Raw genomic sequence first — 23,264 nt, 5'->3', positions numbered from 1 at the left:
ATCGATTAAATTTTAATTTTGTATCTTGCACATCAATTTTAAGTTGAAATAATAATTCTTTAATTTGTTGGATTCTGTTTGTATAACATTAATAAAAGTTATTACTATTAATAATTGGATTTTTTGAATTGCATAAAGTTGTCACCGAATTGTATAACTAAATAGTACTAAATATCTTTTTCTTTTGAAAAAACATTCTCTAGAATTTTGTATCTAATTACTAATTGATTTTTTGTTAAAGAATTGCTAGAGTTGTCACCGAGCTATATAAGGAAATAATATTAAATACCTTTTCCTTTTGAACATTCTCTAGAATTGTGTAGCTAATCTAATTAATAATTAAAACAAAATTTATAAACTACATAAAGATATTTAGTTTCCTTTTGAAGAAACATTCTCTAAAAATTTTCCCTGATTAATAATTGAATACTTTTTTATGAATGGTATATTAGAACTATGACTGATTATATAAGGAAATAATATTAATACCTTTTTCTTTTGAACATTCTCCAGATTTGTGTATATACTTAATAATTGATTTTGTTTTTATGAATTGCATATTAGAGATGTCGCTTATTTACCTAAGAAATTAGTATTAAATATTTTTTTCCTTTTGAAAATCCTCCAAAATTGTGTATCTACTTAATAATTGATTTTGTTATAATATTGTATATTAGAGCTGACACTGATCTATATAAGGAAATACTATTAAGAATCTCTTTTAATTAGGGTTTTGCTGCTTATAATTTTTAATATATTAATCATATTATATATAGAAACATAATTAATGGAAGTAGTTTAATGAATCTTATACATAATCTAAATAGATCTAGACAAATCTAATCTATATATTTATATTTAAATTTATATGTATATTTGTATCAATATCTATATCTATATCTATATGTATATCTACAAATTGATCCACTCATAGATTTTCTTCTATGTTAGCTAGAAATATGGAGGTGAAAAATTAATTAAAAACTAATATATATATATATATATATATATATATATATATATATATATATATATATATATATATATATATATAAAGACGTAAATTGAGATAACCTATGGCTATTTATACTTTGGAGTAAGTTAAAATATAAAATAAAACTAAAAATTACTTAAGATATTAAAGATTTATTGAGTTTAAAAACTAAATAAATTCAAGCAGCAAAATAAGATCTTACATAAAGTATACAAATTAATTATAAGGTAAGAGAAAAATTAAATAATCAGCAAAAGATATTTTAATAACAAGAAAAATAAATTCATATTAATATTGATAAATCGTGCAAACGAATATTTTATACGTAAATATTACTACAACATTTAGATATAATGTGTTCAAACAATTAAGAAAATATTTTTCTATGATTAATATTTGAATTGAGTTTAGTTAGTTTAAGTTTGAAAGCATACCATAATTTTTTTTAAAATATGGTCCAATTAAGAAAATAGAATGATTAAAATTATTTGAATTTGAGATGAGAAAGTATTTTAATTTTTATCTATATTATATTAGAATGAGTGTGGTAAAAATAGATATTAAATTCAAACAGGCTAATAAAAATTCACATGACAATGTAATAATATTAGGTATTGAATAATATAAAATCAATAATAAAGAATAAATAGAAAAAAAACTAAGATTTTTTATCATAGGAAAAAGTGTAAAACTTATTTAAATTTGAGATGAGAATTGTTTTTATATTATGATAAGAAAAGTCATAATATAAGTCCACATAACTTAAGTCTAATAGTAAAATAAAAAACTAAAAATATTGAACAATACAAATAAATTAGAGATAATGTAAGAACATTTATAAATCATAAGTTTAGAAAATAAAATAAAGTAAATATACAATACTTAAAATATTATTAAATTTTAAATAATTTAAATTTTCGAGCAATATTTTTGAAACAAAATAAATATTTATTTTATAATTAAAAAATTATATATTTACTTATATTATTAAAAAAAATAGTTGAGAATGATATTAAATAAAGTTACGAGTTAATGAAAAGCCATATAAAATGTAATAAGACTATATATTAGATTAAAAAAATAGGAAAATTATGTTAACTTATTAGAAATTTACTATTAGAAATGAAAAGAAAAGACTATTTGAATTTAAGATTAGAAAGTTCTTAAAATTACGATGTGAATGCTCAAATTATGAATAATACCACGAAATTGAAGTCTTATTTATGAAAAATAAAATAATAATAAAAAATAAAATTTTAAATTGTAAAATAAATTTCTAATATAGGTAATTTTACAAAAATTAAATTTGTATGTTAAAACTAAAAGAGAAAAAAATTTATGTAAAGAAGTAAAATGACAGTGAAAATATTACTACAACATTTAGATATAATATGTTCAAACAATTAAGAAAATATTTTTCTGTGATTAATATCTAAATCGAGTGCAATTAGTTTGAGCTTGAATGCATAGCATAATTATTTGAAAATGCGGTCCAATTTAGAAAATAAAATGATAAGAATTATTTGAGTTTGAGATGAGATTTTTTTTGAAAATATTACGTAAAGAATTAAAATGACAGTAAAAATATTATTACAATATTTAGAAATAATGTGATCAAAAATTAAGAATTTTTTTTCTATGATTAAATAATTTTTTAAAAATACAAAATAAATTTCTAATATTGGTTATTAATAATGAAAATTAAAAATTAAATTTTATCTTATAGCTAAAAGAGAACAAAAATTTAATTGGATCTAATACAAAATTAATTATAAGAGAACTCAATACATTTGGAACATGATAATCAAATAACTTATGTATTAATATTTTAGACTTATGATTAATATCTGAATCGAGTGCAGTTAGTTTGAGTTTGAATGCATAGCATAAGTTTTCGAAAATGTGGTCCAGTTTAGAAAATAAAATGATAAGAATTATTTGAGTTTGAGATGAATTTTTTTTAAAAAAAAAAAAATTACGTAAAGAATTAAAATGATAGTAAAAATATTATTACAATATTTAGAAATAATGTGTTCATAAAATTAAGAATTTTTTTCTATGATTAAATAAATTTTTAAAAATACAAAATAAATTTCTAATATTGGTAATCTTAATAATGAAAATTAAAATTAAAATTAAATTTTATCTTACAGCTAAAAAAGAAAGAAAATTTAACTGCATCTAATACAAATTAATTATAAGAGAACTCAATACATTTGGAACATGATAATCAAATAACTTATGTATTAATATTTTAGACTAATTAAAAGTTACAATTTAAAACAAAATATGACATTATTTTGGTTATAGGTAAAATATTAATATAAAACTAATTAACATTTATAGTAGGAAAGAGAATGTATATTAAAAAGAAAATAGAGGTAGTGTGAGGATACTTATACTTTAAATTAATTTTAATATAGATAAAATAAAATAATTAATTATATTTAAAAATATTACTGACAAATTTAATTGATTAAAATATTATGAATAAGAGGATAAAAGTATAAAAATATATCAAATTTCGAGAATAAAATATTTATTTTTATCACATACTATTAAAAGGATAATAAGTAAGTCATTAATTTAATTATAAGCTAAAAAAAATTATATGATGGTATAATAATATGAAATATTAAATAATACAATAACTATAAGAAAAGAACAAAAAAAGGAATTTACGTAAAAATAATGTGATGAATAAGACATATTTGACTTTCTGATAAAAATAAAGTGATTGTAAGAATTTTGTTAAAATAATATGATCTAGTATGCTCGAACAAGACATATCACAATATGACATGTTTAATATTCTTTAATATCGACAACGGAACGAAATGCAAGTACTAAAATCAAGGGGTTAGGTTGCTACACATATACATATTTTAAGGTTATTTGTACAAATATATGTTAAAAAGATTGGTTGTCTACTACGAGATTTGATCAGTAATTTCATATCCTGCTTCATAATTAAATTCTCATGTTATATAATTTTTATCTGAGATATACATATTTTAAGGTTATTTGTACAAATATATGTTAAAAAGATTGGTTGTCTACTACGAGATTTGATCAGTAATTTCATATCCTGCTTCATAATTAAATTCTCATGTTATATAATTTTTATCTGAGATATATATATTTTAAGGTTATTTGTACATGATTCAAACAACATACTTCGCAATTTGAAATGATTTGTTCGCGCATCGCGCGGGTACTAATACTAGTTGATAATAATTGTGTTATTGAAAAATATGCATAAGACTATTGTAACATGTGGTACAACACCATTGACACATTATGTTTGTTTTGCCACTATCATCTTACTATATAATTAATCTAATTTGCAATATCCAAGTAAGACTAGTTAGATTCTATGAATTGGATGATGTATTATCATTCTTTGCTTAAAATCCCAAATATTTAAGAATTTCACATTGCCCACATGTATAGTTAGTGTTATTATTTCTCTTTATGTGGTTAATAATTGATGATTATAACATAATAATAATAATATCTTTAAAAATGGAGAAGTTACTTAAATTGTACAGTTGAAAATTTAATCTTTAGATGAGTTTGAAATTAAATACTACACAATCCACAACAGAAAAATACATTATACACTGCACCAACTAACCCTGGTTATCATCAAGTAAGTGTTAGAACAAGGTTAACCCACGTTAGTCAGTGACCCCTATATAAAGAGTCCAAACTTATTCAGTGTTGGCAGCAGAAGAAAAAAGAGTACTCAGAGCTCGTGCCAAATGTTGTGGCCATAGCGTGCAAAATGCAAGAAATGGAGTTCACGCCTTTGCAAATTTTGGCCTTTTATAACCTTTGGTGAGTGACCCTTTTGATTTTGGATTGAACTTTTGCTCTTTCTAGTTTCACTCTTGATATATGTATGTATCGAGAATCAGTTTTTTCCTTTTTTGGTAAGACTCCTTTTCCAGGTTTATTGATTATATTTTTGCCTTAGTTTATTTGGGTTTTTGAAGATTTTTCTCGATTGTTTTTTTTTTTGGCTAGAATTTTGATTGATAAATTGTTATCTTTTTTTTGTGCAATTCTGATGCTTGATTTTTCGCCTTTGATTCATTTGAGTGATTTTGTTGCAGAAGATTAATTTGTTTGGCAGCTCATTTACTCTGACTCAGAGGTAATCTTCTTTTCTTTCATTTATTTCCATTCCCTTGATAATGTTGCTGGTTTATTATGCTTATTAGAGCTGTACCTTTTTATTGCATTTCTGTTTGGATAATTTTATGTTGATGTTATGTAGCTTATCAAGGAATGATGCATACTTGTTTTTTTCTTTACTTTTGCAATTTCTCATTCTCTGCTGCTATGTTTTCTTTACATTTTTAATTCCCGCAAACACCACATTACCACTGAATGGCGTAGAGATTTGAGTAATTGAATTACAGCAGAATTTGCATTCCTCATTGAATATTAGTTCTTTGGCTGCTTCACCTGAATGATAATGTTGCTGCTTTTATCGTGCTCACTACACTTGTTCTTGTTCTTTTTCAGCCTGTCATTTTTGTTTTGGTTATTTAGCCTATCAAAGAAACATTGATATGTGGTTTTTCCTTTGTCTGACAACTCCTTTTTTCTCTGCTGCTATGTGTTATCTTAAATTTTAATCCCCACACACACCCCGACATTATTACCTAATGGCGTCTTGCTGCAGGATTGGGAACCACAGATAGACACTTGAATGAGCAAATTGCAGTAGTATTTGTAAATCTCGTAGACAACATAATCAAAATGGTTGATCATAACAGCACTGATGATTCCAATGAAAAGTCATTGGTGCATTCTGACCAGGAAAAAGGAAGTAGGAACAAGAGGAAGTTCTTATCTGAGTTTCCTCCTAGTGATTCACCTGTCCTGTCTCTTACTGAGTTTCCAAGATATGAATTATTAGAGAAAAAACTGCACAGCACTCTTAATCAGCTCAAGTCATTGGATGGTGGGTGTCAACAAGGAGTGGAAAGGTCAGCAGATGGAGATTGGGAAGAACCAATAACATGTCAACTCGAGGAACTTTTATCACAAAACCTGTCTGCTACTTTCCGGAGTGCAGTCAAGAGGATTGTTGAGTGTGGATACAGTGAGGAAATTGCTGAACGGGTTATATTGAGGAGTGGCCTCTATCATGGTACCAAAGATACCGTCTCAAATATCGTCGATGGTGCTTTGGCTTTACTAAGTAGGGAAAAGGATTTTGATACCTCTAGACATCTCGCGTTTTCTGATTTACATGGGCTGGTAGAGTACACCATGCTGGAGATGGTATGTGTGCTGAGGGAGGTTAAGCCAGCTTTCACAGTTGCTGAAGCAATGTGGTGCCTCTTAATATGGGACTTGAACCTGGTACATGCATGTACAGTGGAAGGTGATATTCTTGATGAGTTATGCAGTCAAGAAAGTCCAGGCAATAGCTCGAAGACTGAGGCTTCTGAGACTACTCAGTCAAACCCGGATAAACTACAGTTGTCAAAACCTTCCATCCCTATTGCTCAATCCAAAGTTGCTGTTGCTAGTGCAGCCCCTCAAGAACCGACTTCTAAAAATTCACATGTTCGTCAAGCGGCAATAGGGAAAGGAAGTTCGGTACCTCTTCCAGAAGCAGAGGCTAAATCCTTACCCACCAGCAGCAGGGGGCATAAGCAGAATCCCTCGAAAGCAGCAGTGTTAGAAGATAAGTTGGGAGCTGGTAGAAAGGGGTCATCCCTAAACTCCAAGAAGGATCTTCTTAGGCAAAAGACATTTCAGTTTGAGAAAAATTACAAAGGCCGTATGGGTAAGGGTTCCATTAAGGCAAAACTCTCTGCCTGGGGCAATATGGTTATGGACAAGACACTCAACCCTCTGTCAGGTTCTTCTGGTGCAGCAACGAAGAGTTCTTCCTCTAAAGTAAATACTTCAGTTAAAAACAATAGTCCTATAGCAGAAGGAAGTTCTGATAGTCTACGCCCTTGTTCATCCACTGCACCTGCAACTGACGACTCTGGCGTGCAACATACTGTTATTCCATCGCCAGCTGTAAACAAAAAGGATCCTTCATCATTAGCTTTGGATCCTAAGTCTAGTGTAAAGGCCCCAGGCGGCAGCACAACTAGCTCTTCTGAGGTTCCAGATTATTATGCTGGTATCGCATATGATGAGTCTCTGGGGAAATATGTCCCTCAAAATGAGAGAGATGCTGCTATTTTGTTGCTAACTCCCCATATGAAAACACTGCAGAAAGAGCTCCAACGGTGGACTGATTGGGCAAATGAGAAGGTAATGCAGGCTGCTCGGAGGCTTGGCAAGGACCAGGCGGAGCTTAAAATGTTGAGGCAAGAGAAAGAAGATGCTGAAAGATCTCAAAAGGAAACACAAATGCTGGAGGAAAGCACCACAAAGAGGCTTTCCGAGATGGAGCATGCATTGTCAAATGCTAGTGGCCAGATTGAGTTGGCTGGTTCTACTCTTCACAGGCTGGAGGGGGAGAATGCTGTGCTAAAGAAGGAGATGGACGCCGCCAAGCTCTTTTCCGCAGTGTCTGCTATAAACATGCATAAAGCTTTAGCAACAGAGCAGGAGACAGTGAAGAAGTATCAAGCAGGAGAGGTGGAGAAGCGCTCATTGCAGGAGGAACTCTCTATGCTCAAGCATGAAACATCTGATTTACAGCAGCGACAAGAGAAAGTCAACAAGCGCCTGGACCAGTTTGAGGTATTTCTATTCTGGGAAAGAAGTTCTTTTGCTTAGTCGATCAAAGTTTTATATTTTTTACAAATATAGTTAGTGTTTTTAAGGCCTACCTGTTGTACAACCGGTGGTAGATGTTTAGGCTGTCAGTAACTTGTTGTTATAGTTCAATTATAATGTCAGTTCTTTTTTACTTATAGCCTCCAGTAATAGTTGTTCCAGCATTCACTTATGTAGTCCTGCTGAAAATTCATAGTGCTATTTGATATTCCTTTTAGTATAAATGCTAGCACATTATAGAAACTTGTAAGACTTTATTCTGTGATTTGCTTCTGAGAAAACAAAGAATTGCAGGTTCTATGGAAGCAGGAGGAAAGGCAGAAACAAAGGTTTGTACAGCAAGCCGATTCCTTGAAAGCTGAAAGAGAACAACTCGGTGTTCAGGGAAAAGCAGCGGAGAATAATTTGAGAGAAAAGGCAGAGAGCAGCATGCAAAAGCTTAAAGAAAATATCCGAAAGCTTGAGAGTGAAATCTCTCAGTTGAAATTGCAGTCTGAAAGTTCAAAAATAGAGGCACTTAAAAGAGGCATTAATGTGGGGCTACCTCCTAATATCAGAAAGAGTTTAGCAGGCTATGAGGATAATTTTGGCTCTACAGTAAAGATGGAGAGGGAGTGTGTTATGTGTATGACTGAGGAGATGTCGGTGGTTTTTCTCCCTTGTGCACATCAAGTCCTTTGTGCAAAATGCAACATGCTTCATGAAAAGCAAGGAATGAATGACTGCCCTTCTTGTAGGACCCCAATTAAGATGCGGATTAATGTCCGCTTTGCTCATTCTTAACAGTTAGCAACGGGAAAACAGTGACAGGAAAAAGGAGCTGGTCGTTGGAGGAATGATGTTTCAAAGCCAAGACATTTTTCGTTTTTTAGTATGTCCTTTTTTGAGGCCTTTCTTTCATACCTTAACTGTAATATTGATAGGAAAATGCAAAAAAGGTATAGATATGTAGAAAGTAATGTGAAAAAGAGTTAGAAAGAGGGACTGGTTAATGAGCCTTGTAAATGCTTACTTTGAAGGTTTTATACAAAATGTTGTTCTCTCTGTTTTCTTCCCATTATTAGGTAATATACTACTTAGCAGGAGAACTTGTTTTTTAAGATCTTTCTCAAACATTTTTGACAGCGGGTTCCTATGTCGGTTACACCTTTTCAGTGATAAGATTTTGTTCAGCTTGGAAATCTTGATACAGATTATTGGAAACAAAATCAGACTCCCAAATTTCCTACCTCAACACGCTTGTTACATTTGAAGAAGGGGTGTTCGATACAGCTACCTACAAAAACAAAACTATTTACCCTTATCTACCCATTTGTTTTTTTACCCATAAACTAATTACATTTCCTACCCATAATAGTTTTTGTGGTGATTTTTTTCTGTATTCTCCAATTCTTTTTTATTTCTATGCTTCTTTTCTTTTTCTTTTTTCTTTTTTCTTTTTTCTCGTTTTCTTCTTAATTTTTTCGTTTTTCCTTTTCTAATTTCATTTAACTTCTTTTTTTTTATATTCTTTTTCTTTTCATAATCTAATTTCATTTACTGTTTTCACTATTTTTTATTATTCTTATTTTTATACAATAAGAAAAATAACTGATATAGTAAATATTTATTACCTATTTTTTTTTTAATATAACTAGTGTAATATATCTTTTGTCTTTTTTTCATTTTCTTAATTCAATTGTTAAACTGAAATATTATGAGTTGTCACTTCATCTAATTCACTGAATATCACACTGATTGCTGCTAAGCACCATAAATTACATAATCAGATTCTAAGAATCAACACGTGATTGCCATACAAACCTTGATCTTCTTCCCTACAAATATCAGTACACACTCTACCATTAGCAGTAACACAACCAGTTATGGAGCAAGAAAGCATAATCTACGACCACCAAATCTCTATATATACTAGTTAGAATATAAATGATAATAAAATATTGGAAAATACAATAAAAGTATAAGTAGCAAAAAAGACTTGTAGTAACATATGATACTAATATGGTATACATGTATACCAACAAAGTATATGATTGCTCTAGAATATTACAACAATTATCTGCGACTATACTATTGTACCAAAATATTAAAGGATGCAATATAAGTATGAGAAAATTACATGCTCGCATTGCAAGCTAAATATTCGCAAAGCAACTTGCTCATTCCGTATACTAACAGGGTATATAGTTGTACGGGATTATTCCAACAATTGGCTATAACTATAGAAACTATTACATAATACACATAATATATGTCTATCGGCACAAAAAAATTCCAGTACTGCAAATCATGTTCATATAAATAATTTTAGAATAGAATTCACTTAAGAATGCAGCTAAAACAACAAAAAAATGTTCAAACTACCATATGATACCAATATGGTATATAACTATACCAACATGGTATATAATTTTATTTGTTAATTCTCAGCAACTATATGACTATACTACTATTACATAACACACATGCATAAAGAGAAAGATAAAAAAATAGTGTACCATATATTAATATAATAAAGTATTTCAAGATATTGTACTATATTACTATTATTAAAAGAAAATCAAATAGTATACCAATTAAATGCAGCTAATACAACCAAAAAATGATTCAACTAGCATATGATACCAATATGACATATAATTATACCAATAGGGTATACAGTTATACTAATTAATTCCAGGCAACTATATATGACTATACTACTATTACATAATACACATGCATAAAGAGAAAAATCAAAAAATAGTGCACCACATATTAATATAATAATGTCTTTCAAGATATTGTACTGTAATACTATTACATAAAACAAATGCATAAAGAAAAAATTAAAATGATTACATAATAAACATGCATAAAGGAAAATTTTAAAAATTCAAGATACTGTACTATTCTACTATTACTAAAGAAAAGTCAAACAGTGTACCAATTAAATATAACTAATACAACCAAAAAAGGTTCCAATTAACATATGATACCAGTATAGTATATAGATATACCAACATGATATATAGTTGTACGCGAAGAGTTTAAAAAAGATTTAATTCTATTATTACACCGAAATAATATCAGTTGTCACATAATCTAATTAACTCAATTTTCTACATCATAATCTAATATCAGTCAACTTGGAAAATTCTCTAAACATAAATTGCCGACTTTCGGCAAAACAATACAAATCAACATCCGGACCTCCGAATTTGACTCCAAGCAAATACTGTTCCAGGGTTGTTTTCACAAAAATCAAACTTCGGTCAACATTTCCAACTTAGGCTTTTAAACCAAGAACCAAAGGGACCAAAATAACCCGAAGCCTTTTCGGAACGAAAATAAACCTCGCAAGTTATAAAGCCAAAATTACACGTGTGTAAAGCATCAAAAGGGGAAAGAAGGCGCAACTACATAAAACAATCAGTTGGATCGTTACAAATGATGACTACCTATAAAACCTTACAATTTTGTGGCAGACTAAAACCTTAGAAATTTTTATTATTTTTTGATAGATTTTTTTGTTAGCCTTCCCCCCCTCCGGATGGATGATAAAGACATAAAAGGAAAGGTGGATAGATCATACATCTACTTAGAAAATATAGGGATACTGGCAACGTCAGAAAGAGAAGAAAGAGAAAGAGAGGAAAAAGGATAGGGGATGAAAGAAAAGGGAGGAGAAAAGTTAGCTGCAGAGAAAACAAAAATAGGAAGATAGATGGTCGGGTTATTATTTTTGATTGTATAGGTATGTACTGTAATTATTTCTAGAATGGGTAAAGTCGGGTAATATTTTTGGGTAGAATAGGTATATAACATAATTTGCTCTTGAAGAAGGTGATGGATTTCTGTAGAAATGACATCAGGTCGCCATTTTAAAGGGCTGCTATTTAAAGATTAGCCAGTGCATCCTAAATTTTAATTTTTCAGTTCAATTTTTCGAACAAAAATATCATGAATATTATCACGAAGTTGAGATTTTTAGTTTAAAATTTTAGGACAAATTAAGTACTGATTAATTTCTAAATAGCATCCATGAGAATGACTATCTGTGCACTTGTACCTAGATTTCTCCTTAGTTGAATGACCCAAGTTTATATCAATTGCACCTCAATATCAAACTAGTTAAGGTTGATTATATCAATCTTCATATTATTATTATTACTATTATTAGGAAAAAGGGTCAAAAATATTCCTTTACTATTGTTTATTGTTTACTTGTGCCAACCGTTATACTTTTCGTCCATTTTTGTCCCTACCGTTAACAAAGTTTGCAAAATTACCCCTTAACCCTAACGTCCCTCCACTATGGCAGCTGATCCCATCAATTTTATCCATGTCAACTTCTATGTCAACTACCATATCATCGACCCCACCAAATTAAAACCCTAACATAAACGACCCCCAAATCCTTCTTAAACATTTTACTGCGCGACAAAACCAGACTATGTATTCGAAAAAATTGAGTCAATCCATAAAAAGATACAGCCAATAAACCGCCCTAAATGTAACTTGTAAGATCTGAAACAGTAAAGAAATAATTTTTACGGTACAGAGATGAATTTTAAGAGTTTTTCATCAGAAATAGGGAGAAAATTGGTGATAGTATCAAAAATTTGAACATTGAAAAAAAAAAATCAGCTCAAAATTTCCATTCTTTCGATCTTCTCTAAGAGAATATAGGAACGCGTGTTCATTTCAATATGTGCAATTAGTTCAAAATGAGCATATGAAATCGCTGGGAAAAGATAATGCAAAAAAAAAAGAAGGAAAAAGACCCTTCAATTTTATTTGAGGATTTCCAATGCTGACATGGCATTTTATTTGGTGCGACCTGCTGACTTGGCTGCTGATATGGACAAAATATTAAAGGGGTCGGCTGTCACAATGGAGGGACGTTAGGGTTAGGGGTAATTTTGCAAACTTTGTTAACGGTAGGGAGAAGAATGGACGAAAAGTAAAACGGGTGGCACAAGTAAACAATAAACAATAGTAGAGAGATATTTTTGACCCTTTCCCCTTATTATTATTATTATTATTATTATTATTATTATTATTATTATTATTGTTGTTGTTGTTGTTGTACAACTAGTTTGAGTTTTATTGACGTGACTATATGAATGGTTCTTTATTCTCAAGGTTCAAATTCGACAGCTGCGTTTTAGAGTGGAGGGAACCCAATTATCCTACCACGCCCCTCGGTAATACCTACAAAAACTTTCAAGTGCGGCAATTAATTAATAATAGAGCTACACCATTTTGAGGGAGATGCATACAACTCTCATTTGATAGCTGAAGAAAATAAATTATCCAATTCCTATTTTCCCATCCTTCGTAGCACTTCTGAATCAAAACTGCTGCATTTCTCTTAACTTAACATCATGATGAACCCAAACATTTTTATGAAGCATACAATGGCAACACTAGAGCATATGGCTAGTATAATTCGATTGATCCTGATCAATGCATCTATATTGAAGTGATGAAGTGGAAAAGAGTTTTCGAAACAGCGCAAATACTCACAAAATTCATTCTGGTAAACTGGTCCTTCTACATATAAAATTAACCTGAATAAGGTTTATAATTAGCTCCATTTGCAAGGAGCAGTTGGATGATCATCTACTTGCAAAAAGACTTGCAAGGAGTAGCACGTCTTTTGATGTTATAGCGACAAGATGAGATGTAATTTTTTTGACCAGGAGTGCAACCAAACCTTGGGTTCCAACTATGGGAATGAAATTCTTTTGTAAGCGCTTTTTCTTTTACTGTGAAAAGAATTTCTACCGGGAGCGATTTTCATTTTAATCCATCTTATGCCAACACGGAGATTGGACACCGATAATTCAATCTTATGGTTCTTCATTATTTGCATATGGCCATTTTGCCCTAGACTTTTAGTTTAATATTTCTACTCAATGGACGTGATTATTGGCAAGAAGTTACTGAATCCATTTAGAGATGACAAAAAGGGAGTGCAGGAAAAACGAATTATAAGATAACTTGTGCATTACCTTGCAGAAACCAGAACAGAAGTCGATATGTCCGAGTGGTTAAGGAGACAGACTTGAAATCTGTTGGGCTTCGCCCGCGCAGGTTCGAACCCTGCTGTCGACGAAATCTTTTTTTACCACTTGTCGTTTTTCTCTTGGTTCAGCGCCCTTTTTTGCCACCATTATAAACTTAACGCATTTACGTGATAGGTCTATTTCTTGTTGCAATTGGGTTTAAACTTTTGGATGTGGCTCTTTTGTCCTTTCTTGATCTCTACTGATGCTTATATTGAAGCGTCGTAATTGGTCCTCATTTTCTTCAAAGTTATCAAAGCTAAGCTAGCTGGTTAGATATTGTGCTTCTCTGTGTTGTCATAATCACACGTTTTCTAGCTTTTAAAGTGTGAAATTATGAATATAATTTTGTCGAAGACAAAACAGAAAAATGGAAGAAATCTACCGAAGTTATTTGATATTAGTTAATGATGTGTTACCAAAAGTTGGACTCTTATTACAGACGTAGTAATCATATAAAATTACTTATTGTCACAGACAATGCTACTGCTTTGTTTAATTTGGCTTAAAAGCGAACCGCGTCCTACGAAGCACATGATTTTCAATTAATGGCATCAAGTAACATATATTCTTCATTATTTTTGGACTAATCAATTGAATTTCTTTAAAACAACTTTTAAGTATATTAGCAGAAGAACAAGAACTTAATCAGGAGATGATGGCGCTCAAATTTATTATAGTTAATCTATAAGAGCTAGTTAGGACTGTTTGACCAAAAGATGTCAAAACCTTTTTGATTAAAACAATTAACAATAATGATGAGGTCAATCTTAGTCAAACATAATAAACCCTAGATCTGGAAATGAATTGGAAAGTAATGAATAAGATGAAACAAGAGCAAGCAATCTTCATTCATCGTTGTCTTTTCCTCTTTCATGATGCCAAAGAGGTCATCGATTTTACATCCTTTTTGGAAGAAAATAGAAGGAGAGAATGTAGAGAGAGAAAACCAAAAGAGCCCCCGCTATCTTTGGAGAATTCACCCATATATATAGTTCTGAGACCATGGCCACCTTCTCCGATCGGTATGCCCTTACGTTGTTGTCTTTTCGTCGTTACTTAAGTGTTGTCTTTTGACCCACTGTACACTATGGGTACTTAGACCGAAGTAGGTTGTGATGGTCCTCGCGGGGTTTTAACTGGGTCTGCTACTGTGGTCAGATTTTGACCCATACAGTTAGTCCCTCCGTCCGTCGGGGTCGTCTATTGGTGGGCCCGGCGGGCGGATTATGATTTTGAACACTTAGGAGAAATCTGATTGTTCGTGCCTTGGACGTAGTCTTTGGATCGAGGCACTGGGACGACGATACAACGGTGCCCTTGGAACCGTCGCGACCGTTCAAAATTGAAGCGTTTGTTCGATTTGAAACGCCGTTCGTGGCTGTTGTCATTATGACACACGTTTCCTGGTGATTGAACCGTTTTGTGCCTTTATCAGTTTCGATTAGCGACTCTTGGGTTTCCCGCTTGGGGAATTTATGTCCCTATAAATAAAGGAAATACATCATTCGATTAGTACACTTTCTAGCCTTTGTTGAGAGAACAGTGTAGATCTTCCTCTACTTAGATACTTTCAGATTTTCGATCTTCTTTGGTTAGTCGGAAATTTTCACCCCTGTCTCTTCTTTTTCTTAAGCCCTTTGTTCCATTAAATCAATACAAACGACTGGTAGTTCTTCCCGTGCTGATAATCTTGCCGCAATTCCGGCGTCAGAAAGTGATGTCTCTGCTTCCGAAGGAGTGGAAGTGATAGAAGAGGAGGGGATTCCGACGGTGGCCGAGATATTGCCTCACCCTGGAAAGCCTTGGAACGATTTCCACAGTCCTGCCGGAGAAGAGCCGGAACCCGCTTCCTCTGTTATGACTTAGGCAGATATCGCGGAGCTGAGGGCAAAATAGGGGATCCCTCGCCCTGTTGAAATGTTGCCGGTGGTGGGAGACGATATCATACATTTCGATCGCCCGGGATATTGTGCGTTCTACGCCTATCCCTTCATCGTCGGTATACTCTTCCTCTTCCCCTCTTGGTAGTAGATTTATGCCGTTTCTATGAGGTATGTCCAGCTCAACTTTCACTGTATTTGTATAAACTATTCCTTATGCTGCTCAAGTTCGCGGAGCTTGCTGGTCTGGATGTCATGTTGAGGCACATGCTCAATATCTTTTCCCCTCAACTCATCTGAGGCATGATGATCCACATGCGCCATCGAGGGACAAAGAGTCTGGTGGTGAGGATGGACGACAGGGCCAATCATCGCTTTTATGAAAACTATTTTTATATGCAGACTGAGCACCTCGTGGCAGATCCTGCAGGATTCCCTGAAAGATGGAACTTCACACGTAAGTTTGTGCCTTTAGTTGGAATGATAGTCGACCGCTTTCCTTTGGGCGGTTATTTAACTGTTTTTGTTTTTGCAGCCGCAAGATTACCTCCTGTGCCTGCTGACGATATTCATGAATGGGTGAACGCCATTCTTCCTCATACAACGGGAGTTCGCGCAGGGGTTGTTGTTGAGTGTGTTCATCTTCAGGCAAAGGTGTGGTCGATGCAATCCGAGATGGATTAAAATGCCATCAGGGTCGAGGCGATGAGTGCAGAATGGGTGGGAAAGTTAGCTGAACTGGAGAGAAAGGTTTTCGGGTTGGAGAATATTAAGAGTTCTTGGGCGTCGGCTTCAGCTAGGGCGACGGCTTTAGAGGACACTATCCACGTTCTTTAATCCGAGCAGGAATCTGAGAGGGCGATGATGACGCTTAAGGAGGCGAGGCTTGAAGAGTGTATTGGTGACATTGATCGGGAAGCGTCGGCTTTGGGGTCCGGGTCACTGCTCTTGAAGCCGAGAAGGCGCAATTGTTGGCACAAGTTGAATCTGCCTCCGCCGCCGTTCCCCGTTATCTACATGAGCTTTGGGTACATGCCGAGGCCCAGCGAGACATATATAAGAGTTTGGGGGAAGCGGGCAATATTTCTGAGGCTTCATATGAAGGAGCACAAGCGAAGGCACGAGAGGCTCGTGTTAACTGCGGATATGATCCTGCGACACCGGGCGCCGATGAGGATGTTGATATTGAAGAGATACTTCCTGGAGACAGTGGTGAGGAGGACGACAGTGATGACGCCGAATGAAAGAATTGCTTATCTTTGTGTTGTTTTCGTTTTTTTGTTGTCTTTGTGTTCTCTTTTTTCTTTTTTTTTTCTTTAGACATTCCCGGCTTTCAGCCGTATGTAATTGGTCACTATTTGCACAACGGCTTTAAATAAAAAGGAGTTTTCATCAGTGTATGTCTTTTGCGCTTCCCTTCCTTTTCCTTTGCATAATTTTGGCGTGAAATTTCGGATTTCCGTATGGTCGATTCCTGATTTTCAAGGGATTTAATCTCAGCCGACTGAGTTGGACTTCGTCGTGTGGGTCTGAATGGAGTCGTTGAACTGCCTATTTGGGCGAGGTCAATAGGTGACTATTTTCTTTGAGCGTATTCGCTTTTGATTTGAAACGGGATTTTATAACATACTCGTTATTTCGGACGAAGCCAGTCATAACTTGGGTCGTCCGGGTAGGATCAAACTACCGTTGGCGATGGCCCTTGGCCTTAAGGGTGTTATTTCAAACTTTCGTCGAAATATTAATCCGCCGTTGTTCGATCGAGGTCGAATTCTTCTCTTTGGCGAAGGCCCTTGGCCTTAAAGGTGTTATTTCAAACTTTCGTCGAAATATTAACCCATCATTGTTCGATCGTGGTTGAACTCTTCTCTTTGGGGAAGGCCCTTGGCCTTAAGGGTGTTATTTCGAACTTTCATCGAAATATTAACCCGTTGTTGTTCGATCGAGGTCGAACTCTTCTCTTTGGAGAAGGCCTTTGGCCTTAAGGGTGTTATTTCGAACTTTCATCAAAATATTAACCCGTCGTTATTCAATCGAGGTCAAACTCTTCTCTTTGGCGAAGACCCTTGGCCTTAAGGGTGTTATTTCGAACTTTCATCGAAATATTAACACGTCGTTGTTCGATCGAGGTCGAACTCTTCTCTTTAGCGAAGGCCCTTAGCCTTAAGGGTGTTATTTCGAACTTTCATCAAAATATTAACCCGTCGTTGTTCAATCGAGGTCGAACTCTTTTCTTTGGCGAAGGCCCTTGGCCTTAAGGGTGTTATTTCGAACTTTCATCGAAATATTAACCCATCGTTGTTCGATCGAAGCCGAACTCTTCTCTTTGGAGAAGGCCCTTAGCCTTGAGGGTTTTATTTCGAACTTTCGTCGAAATATTAACCCGTCATTGTTCGATCGAGGTCGAACTCTTCTCTTTGGCAAAGGCCCTTGGCCTTAAGGGTGTTATTTCAAACTTTCGTCGAAATATTAATCCGTCGTTGTTCGATCGAGGTCGAACTCTTATCTTTGGCAAAGGCCCTTGGCCTTAAGGGTGTTATTTCAAACTTTCGTTGAAATATTAACCCGTCGTCAGTCCTAGTTTTTTGGAGAGTCGGGTATCCTTTGGGGGAGTCCTAGTTCTGCTCAACCTCTGTGCTTCCTGGGTGAGTCCCAGTTCACTTGATTTTGTTTGCATCAGAGAGTATAATGTCGGAAAGTATGAAACGTTGTTGTTTTGCTCACGTCCGTTTAGTGCACACATTAGAGTTTCCTTGTCTAATCTTTTCACTTTCCAGTCTGGAGATGTCATTGGTGGGTGGGACGATGAATTATACTTTGAACTTAGGGATGTCTCCCTCATCGACTTGGTCCCTAAGCTCCCGGGAAAACCCTATTGGGACAACTCCTAGGTGAGGGAGGGAGATTACAGCTTAAGGGGCATCATTTTCTAGAAGTTGGATTGTCAGGTGGCCGATATTTCGGTTGTTTTGTAGTAGTTTCCCATTCTCCAGTTGAGATGTTTCTTTGCTCGCTCGCCTGCACGGCGCTTGTGTTCCCATTTGAGCAAACAACAGAAGGTGAGCCAAAATAATATTTTCCTTACCCCGATCCGATGAGTCGGTGAATGAGGGTTGATTTATAGCGTTGCTCGTTTTGCTTGGCGTTTCAATGGCTGATGGGGTGGTGGTTTCTGAATTTGGTGGATGTATTCAGCTCCCTTTCCCCTTCTATTTTGTGCTTTTGCCTTGCGTGGATTGGGCTTGCCTTAGCGCTCTTTTTTGGTGGGTGATCATGATTCTGATTTTTGACCAAAAGATGTCAAAACTTTTTGATTAAAACAATTAGCAATAATGATGAGGTCAATCGTAGTCAAGCATAATAAACCCCAGATCTGGAAATGAATCGGAAAGTAATGAATAAGATGAAACAAGAGCGGGCAATCTTCATTCATCGTTGTTATTTCCTCTTTCATAATGCCAAAGAGGTCATCGATTTTACATCCTTTTTGGAAGAAAATAGAAGGAGGGAATGTAGAGAGAGAAAACCAAAAGAGCCCCCTATCTTTGGGGAATTCACCCCTTATATATAGTTCTGAGACCATGACCAGCTTCTCCGGTCGGTATGCCCTTACGTTGTGGCCTTTTCGTCGTTACTTAATTGTTGTCTTTTGACCCACTGTATACTATGGGTACTTAGACCGAAGTAGGTCATGATGGTCCTCGGTACCCTGCCCCTTAGGCGGGGTTCTAACTGGGTCAGCTACTGTGGTTAGATTTTGACCCATACAAGGACAATGCAGTATCTTTAAAGTATATTAGCAGAATTAATACTATTTTCTTAGTGCTTGGACAATATTTCAACTTCTGCTAGTTGCAATAAATTAGAACTGACTCTACTATTGCTATTTCTGTTTGATCAAAAAATATAAACTTTCGGTTAGACTATTAAATTTTATGTAATGGAGGATTAAACTTAGTTAATGATAATATCTCTAGATATGAAACTTGACAACATGGATAACATGAGATAAATTCAGTATGAGATTGAAAATGACGCACATTTAATATTTCAAAGGGTATGAGCAATAATGGAGGAATAACTAGCAATAAATAACAACAAATGCCATTTAAGTAAATAAGGAGAACGATTCACCCAATAATGAATGAGACGGATGATTATTCCTCCTGACAATAATGAGTGATAGACAAATCCTAAAATGTTTGAACTATTCTCAGATCTTATGGACAAGTGTCGAATAATGTGAGTATGAATATTGATGAAAAGGTAAAGTTTGTATCTTTGCTAGAGAGAGAGAATCTTCTTCTGAAAAGCGTTCTTATCAAGTGAATATTACATGCCTAATCGCCCTTTTTTCTATTTATACAAGACATATCCCGAACAAACCCTAATAGTACAAGTGAAGAGAATATCCGATAGAATATTCTCTTTAATATCCTATTTCAAATACTAGCTGTTACAGTCCTTTACACAATAATCGACCTCGGTCATGGTTGACACCTCAACCATGAACTTAACTGCTTCCTGGTCGACCTCGACCGATTCTCTCCATAGGGCCATATTACGCTAAGTATCCTTATAGCAGATTTTGTCCTATACAGTTAGTCCCTCCACTTATTGAGGCCGGCTCCAAACGAACCAGATAGACAGGCTCTGTTTATCGTGGTTGACAAAATTGGGCGAGCAAGTCGAGTGTTAGCACTTCAGACGAGGTGACAACATGACCTTTCGTGAGCCACAACCTTTGGGGTCGCATCATTTCAGAATGAAGCCATGACATCATGCATCATTATGGCATATTTTTCCTATACTTTGCGTCATTTCCCGTATATCTGCCGTTTTGATACCTGTGCTGGGTAATGATGGCCTGATTTCTTGGTCTTGACGCTTGAATTCTTATAAATAGGGGCATGAGACCATTTGTTTGTATTTTACATATTCTTAATATCGAATCCTTGTGTCTTCTTCTCTACTCTTCACATTGGATCTTTGCCTTCTTTTTACATCATTAATGCATACCTATTCCCCTAATTCTAGTGATTCCAGTTGCTTCCTACTCTACTATACTCAAAAACCCCTTCTCTTTAAAAACATGGTTAACGTATCCTCTGGTTCCGGCATAGCAACTGACCCTTTCCCTTTGGCGGTGCGTATGACTCCTCATCATGATAGTGTTTCTGTTACCGTTGAAGATGAGGATTTTCATACGGTGGAGGAAATAATCCCTCGTAGTGAAAAAATTAGGTTTGACTTTTCGAAGTCGCCTGAGATGACCCTGAGATATTGGAGGCGACGATGAAAGAGGTCGATCTTGCTGACCTTAGATAAAAGTTCAAAATTCCGTCCTGCATTGATCTGATTCCGGCAAGGCGCGATGTGGTACAAATACACGCCCCAGGTACTGCACGTTCTATGCGTACCCTTTCTACGTCGGCTATTTTTTTCCTCTTCTCCTGTTAGCGGAGGAATTTTGCCGTTATTACGATGTTTTCCCGGCCCAGCTTTCTCCATAATCTACAAGATTATCGGTATGTTTACAAAATATGCAGAGTTGGTCGAAGTCGAGGTCTCACTTTGCCACTTGATGCATCTCTTCGCCCCTAGTTTCTATAGGGGCGATGTTGCACCTTCACCACCGAGGAAGTAAATGTCTGGTGGTGAAGATGGACGATAAGGCAAATCTCTAGTTTTGTCTCAATTACTTCTTTGTCAGAACCGAGGACGTGGTGGCCAATGCGAGCAGATTCCCTAAGGCTTGTAATTATACCATATCTCCCCTTCTCTTTTTTGTCAAGCATTTGTTTTGCCTGTTTTAGTCGTGGTTTGACATTTTGTTCTTTATTTGTGTAGCCGAGACTGCTCCCCCTCCTTTGGTCGGGGACATTCATGACTAGGTTAGCCAGGTTCCGCCTCACACAACAGGGATTCGTGAATGGCCGTCATTTCTCAAGAATCTCGGGCCTGCATCTTTCGTGACCGGTGAGTTCACCTATTTATATCTATACTGTTTCAAACTCATGTTGCTTGCTTATTATTGTCTTGTGTGGGAAGTGATGATCTTTTAATCTTCCTTTTGCAGCCCGAGCATCTTCGAGAAGGCCGAGGGATCCCCCTACTGCATTTTGTAAGATGAAAGCTGCTTATTTGGAGTCCGTTCCTATTGTGACTATGGCCACACCTGCCCAGTTGTCTGCTTCTATTCTTCCTTCTACCGCTACTAGGTCTTCTCGGTCATCAGCTGCATCTGCAGCAAAACTCCTAACTTCCCCTTGCATAATTTAATAGACGAAGAAGAGGAGTCATTGCCAAGTGAGGAGGGTTTGATTTTCCGCAAAAGGATATCTGTGGACGTTAGTGATGGGACCGTCCGAGCCGTGGATTCAGTAAGGGGTGATCGTGAACTGGTGACCGTCGTGCTTGAAGATGACACTAAGTTTCCATTTGAGGTCCCGCCATCAATTGAGGCCGTAGAAGGCGTACCTATTCATGATGCCAAGACTGGAGTTGGAGGGCCATCTGTGGAAGTTCCGGGTCCTGTACGGTGAGATGAGCCATCTTCCTCGCGATCGACTAATGTTCCTTCTTCATTGGCCGATGGGAGAGGTAAGGGTGTCGCCGAGGATGGTTATGAAATGGGCTCCGACCTTGATGCCGACGAAGTGAGGATGATGGGGGAGTGGTTTACCCGACTTGAAGTGAGATTAGATGGGTCTATGTGGACCATTGCGATCCCCATGGATCGAGACTTACTAGTTAATACGGAGAATGTAGTCCCTTCCTAGGTCCCCTCTACTCCGACATGGAGGGTAAAACTCTCGAAAAACTGGAAGATGCTACCCTATCAAGGAGCATAGCCAGTCTCGCCCTCAGGGTAAGCTTTTCGACTTTTAATTCTCAAGTTCAATGCTTTGTACTTCGTTCTCACTTGTTGCTCTTTTATTCTAGACCGCTGTTTTGGAAATTGAGACGCTCGATGAGAAGAGAGGAGCAAGGCTATCTTCTAGAAGATGGAGTAGAAGTATCGTGAGTACCGTAATAAGCACCGTAAGATCTTCAGAGGGTTTGGTGAGAGTGGCAATTTTCAGGCTCTTCGAGATAAGCTGAAGGAGAAGGATGACGAGCTAATGAGAGTCATCGGAAAATGCAGCGTCCTTGAGGGGGCGTTGAGGGATAAGGAAGAAGAGCTTGAGGTGAGCAAGGGGGTTAAAGCCAAATGTGCCGATCTTCAAGCCCATGTGGTCTCATTGCGTGCCGAGCTTGAGGAGTGTCAAATCAAAGCGGACGCTCTGAGTGGCGAGGTCGTCGAGAAGAAGCAAACTTGGAGAAGGCAGAATTGGATCAGTTGGGGTTGTGAGGAAAGCGGAGGCTTTGGAGGTGGTGATCTGCGTTCTTCGTTCTGAACGGGGAGTGCTTTGGAGACGGTCAGGCTGAGAGAGGAGTGGCTTGATGAGCAGATAGGGGAGCTGGAGAAAGAGGCTTCAGGCCTTGGTGACCGAATTGCCGCTCTCGAGGCCGAGAAGGCGCAGTTATTGGCTCAGTCATCTTCTTCCCGTACTTCTACTTTTCCTGATG

At 35.6% G+C, this 23,264-nt stretch overlaps 1 protein-coding gene and 1 non-coding gene across 3 annotated transcripts; both read left to right on the top strand.

The window, feature by feature from the left end:
- Window positions 1-4,587: 4,587 nt before the first annotated feature.
- Window positions 4,588-8,800, top strand: LOC104244864 (putative E3 ubiquitin-protein ligase RF298). 2 transcript variants are annotated; one of them, XM_009800372.2, is made up of 4 exons: window positions 4,588-4,834; window positions 5,116-5,153; window positions 5,688-7,720; window positions 8,051-8,800. In XM_009800372.2, exons 3-4 carry the CDS (start codon window positions 5,765-5,767, stop codon window positions 8,537-8,539), a joined length of 2,445 nt encoding a protein of 814 aa, XP_009798674.1. In that variant the 5' UTR covers window positions 4,588-4,834; window positions 5,116-5,153; window positions 5,688-5,764; the 3' UTR covers window positions 8,540-8,800. The 2 variants fall into 2 exon arrangements, with proteins under 2 accessions (XP_009798674.1, XP_009798672.1); XM_009800370.2 differs by having other exon boundaries at window positions 5,113-5,153.
- A 4,976-nt stretch (window positions 8,801-13,776) lies between these two features.
- TRNAS-UGA (transfer RNA serine (anticodon UGA)) lies at window positions 13,777-13,858 on the top strand. The gene has a single exon. It is a non-coding gene; the product is annotated as a tRNA-Ser (tRNA).
- Window positions 13,859-23,264: the final 9,406 nt, after the last annotated feature.

Source organism: Nicotiana sylvestris, chromosome 9 (genome assembly GCF_000393655.2).
Source record: "Nicotiana sylvestris chromosome 9, ASM39365v2, whole genome shotgun sequence".
Lineage (NCBI taxonomy): Eukaryota > Viridiplantae > Streptophyta > Magnoliopsida > Solanales > Solanaceae > Nicotiana > Nicotiana sylvestris.
Note: the sequence above shows the minus strand (reverse complement) of the source record. Positions and strands in the feature narration are given on the sequence as shown.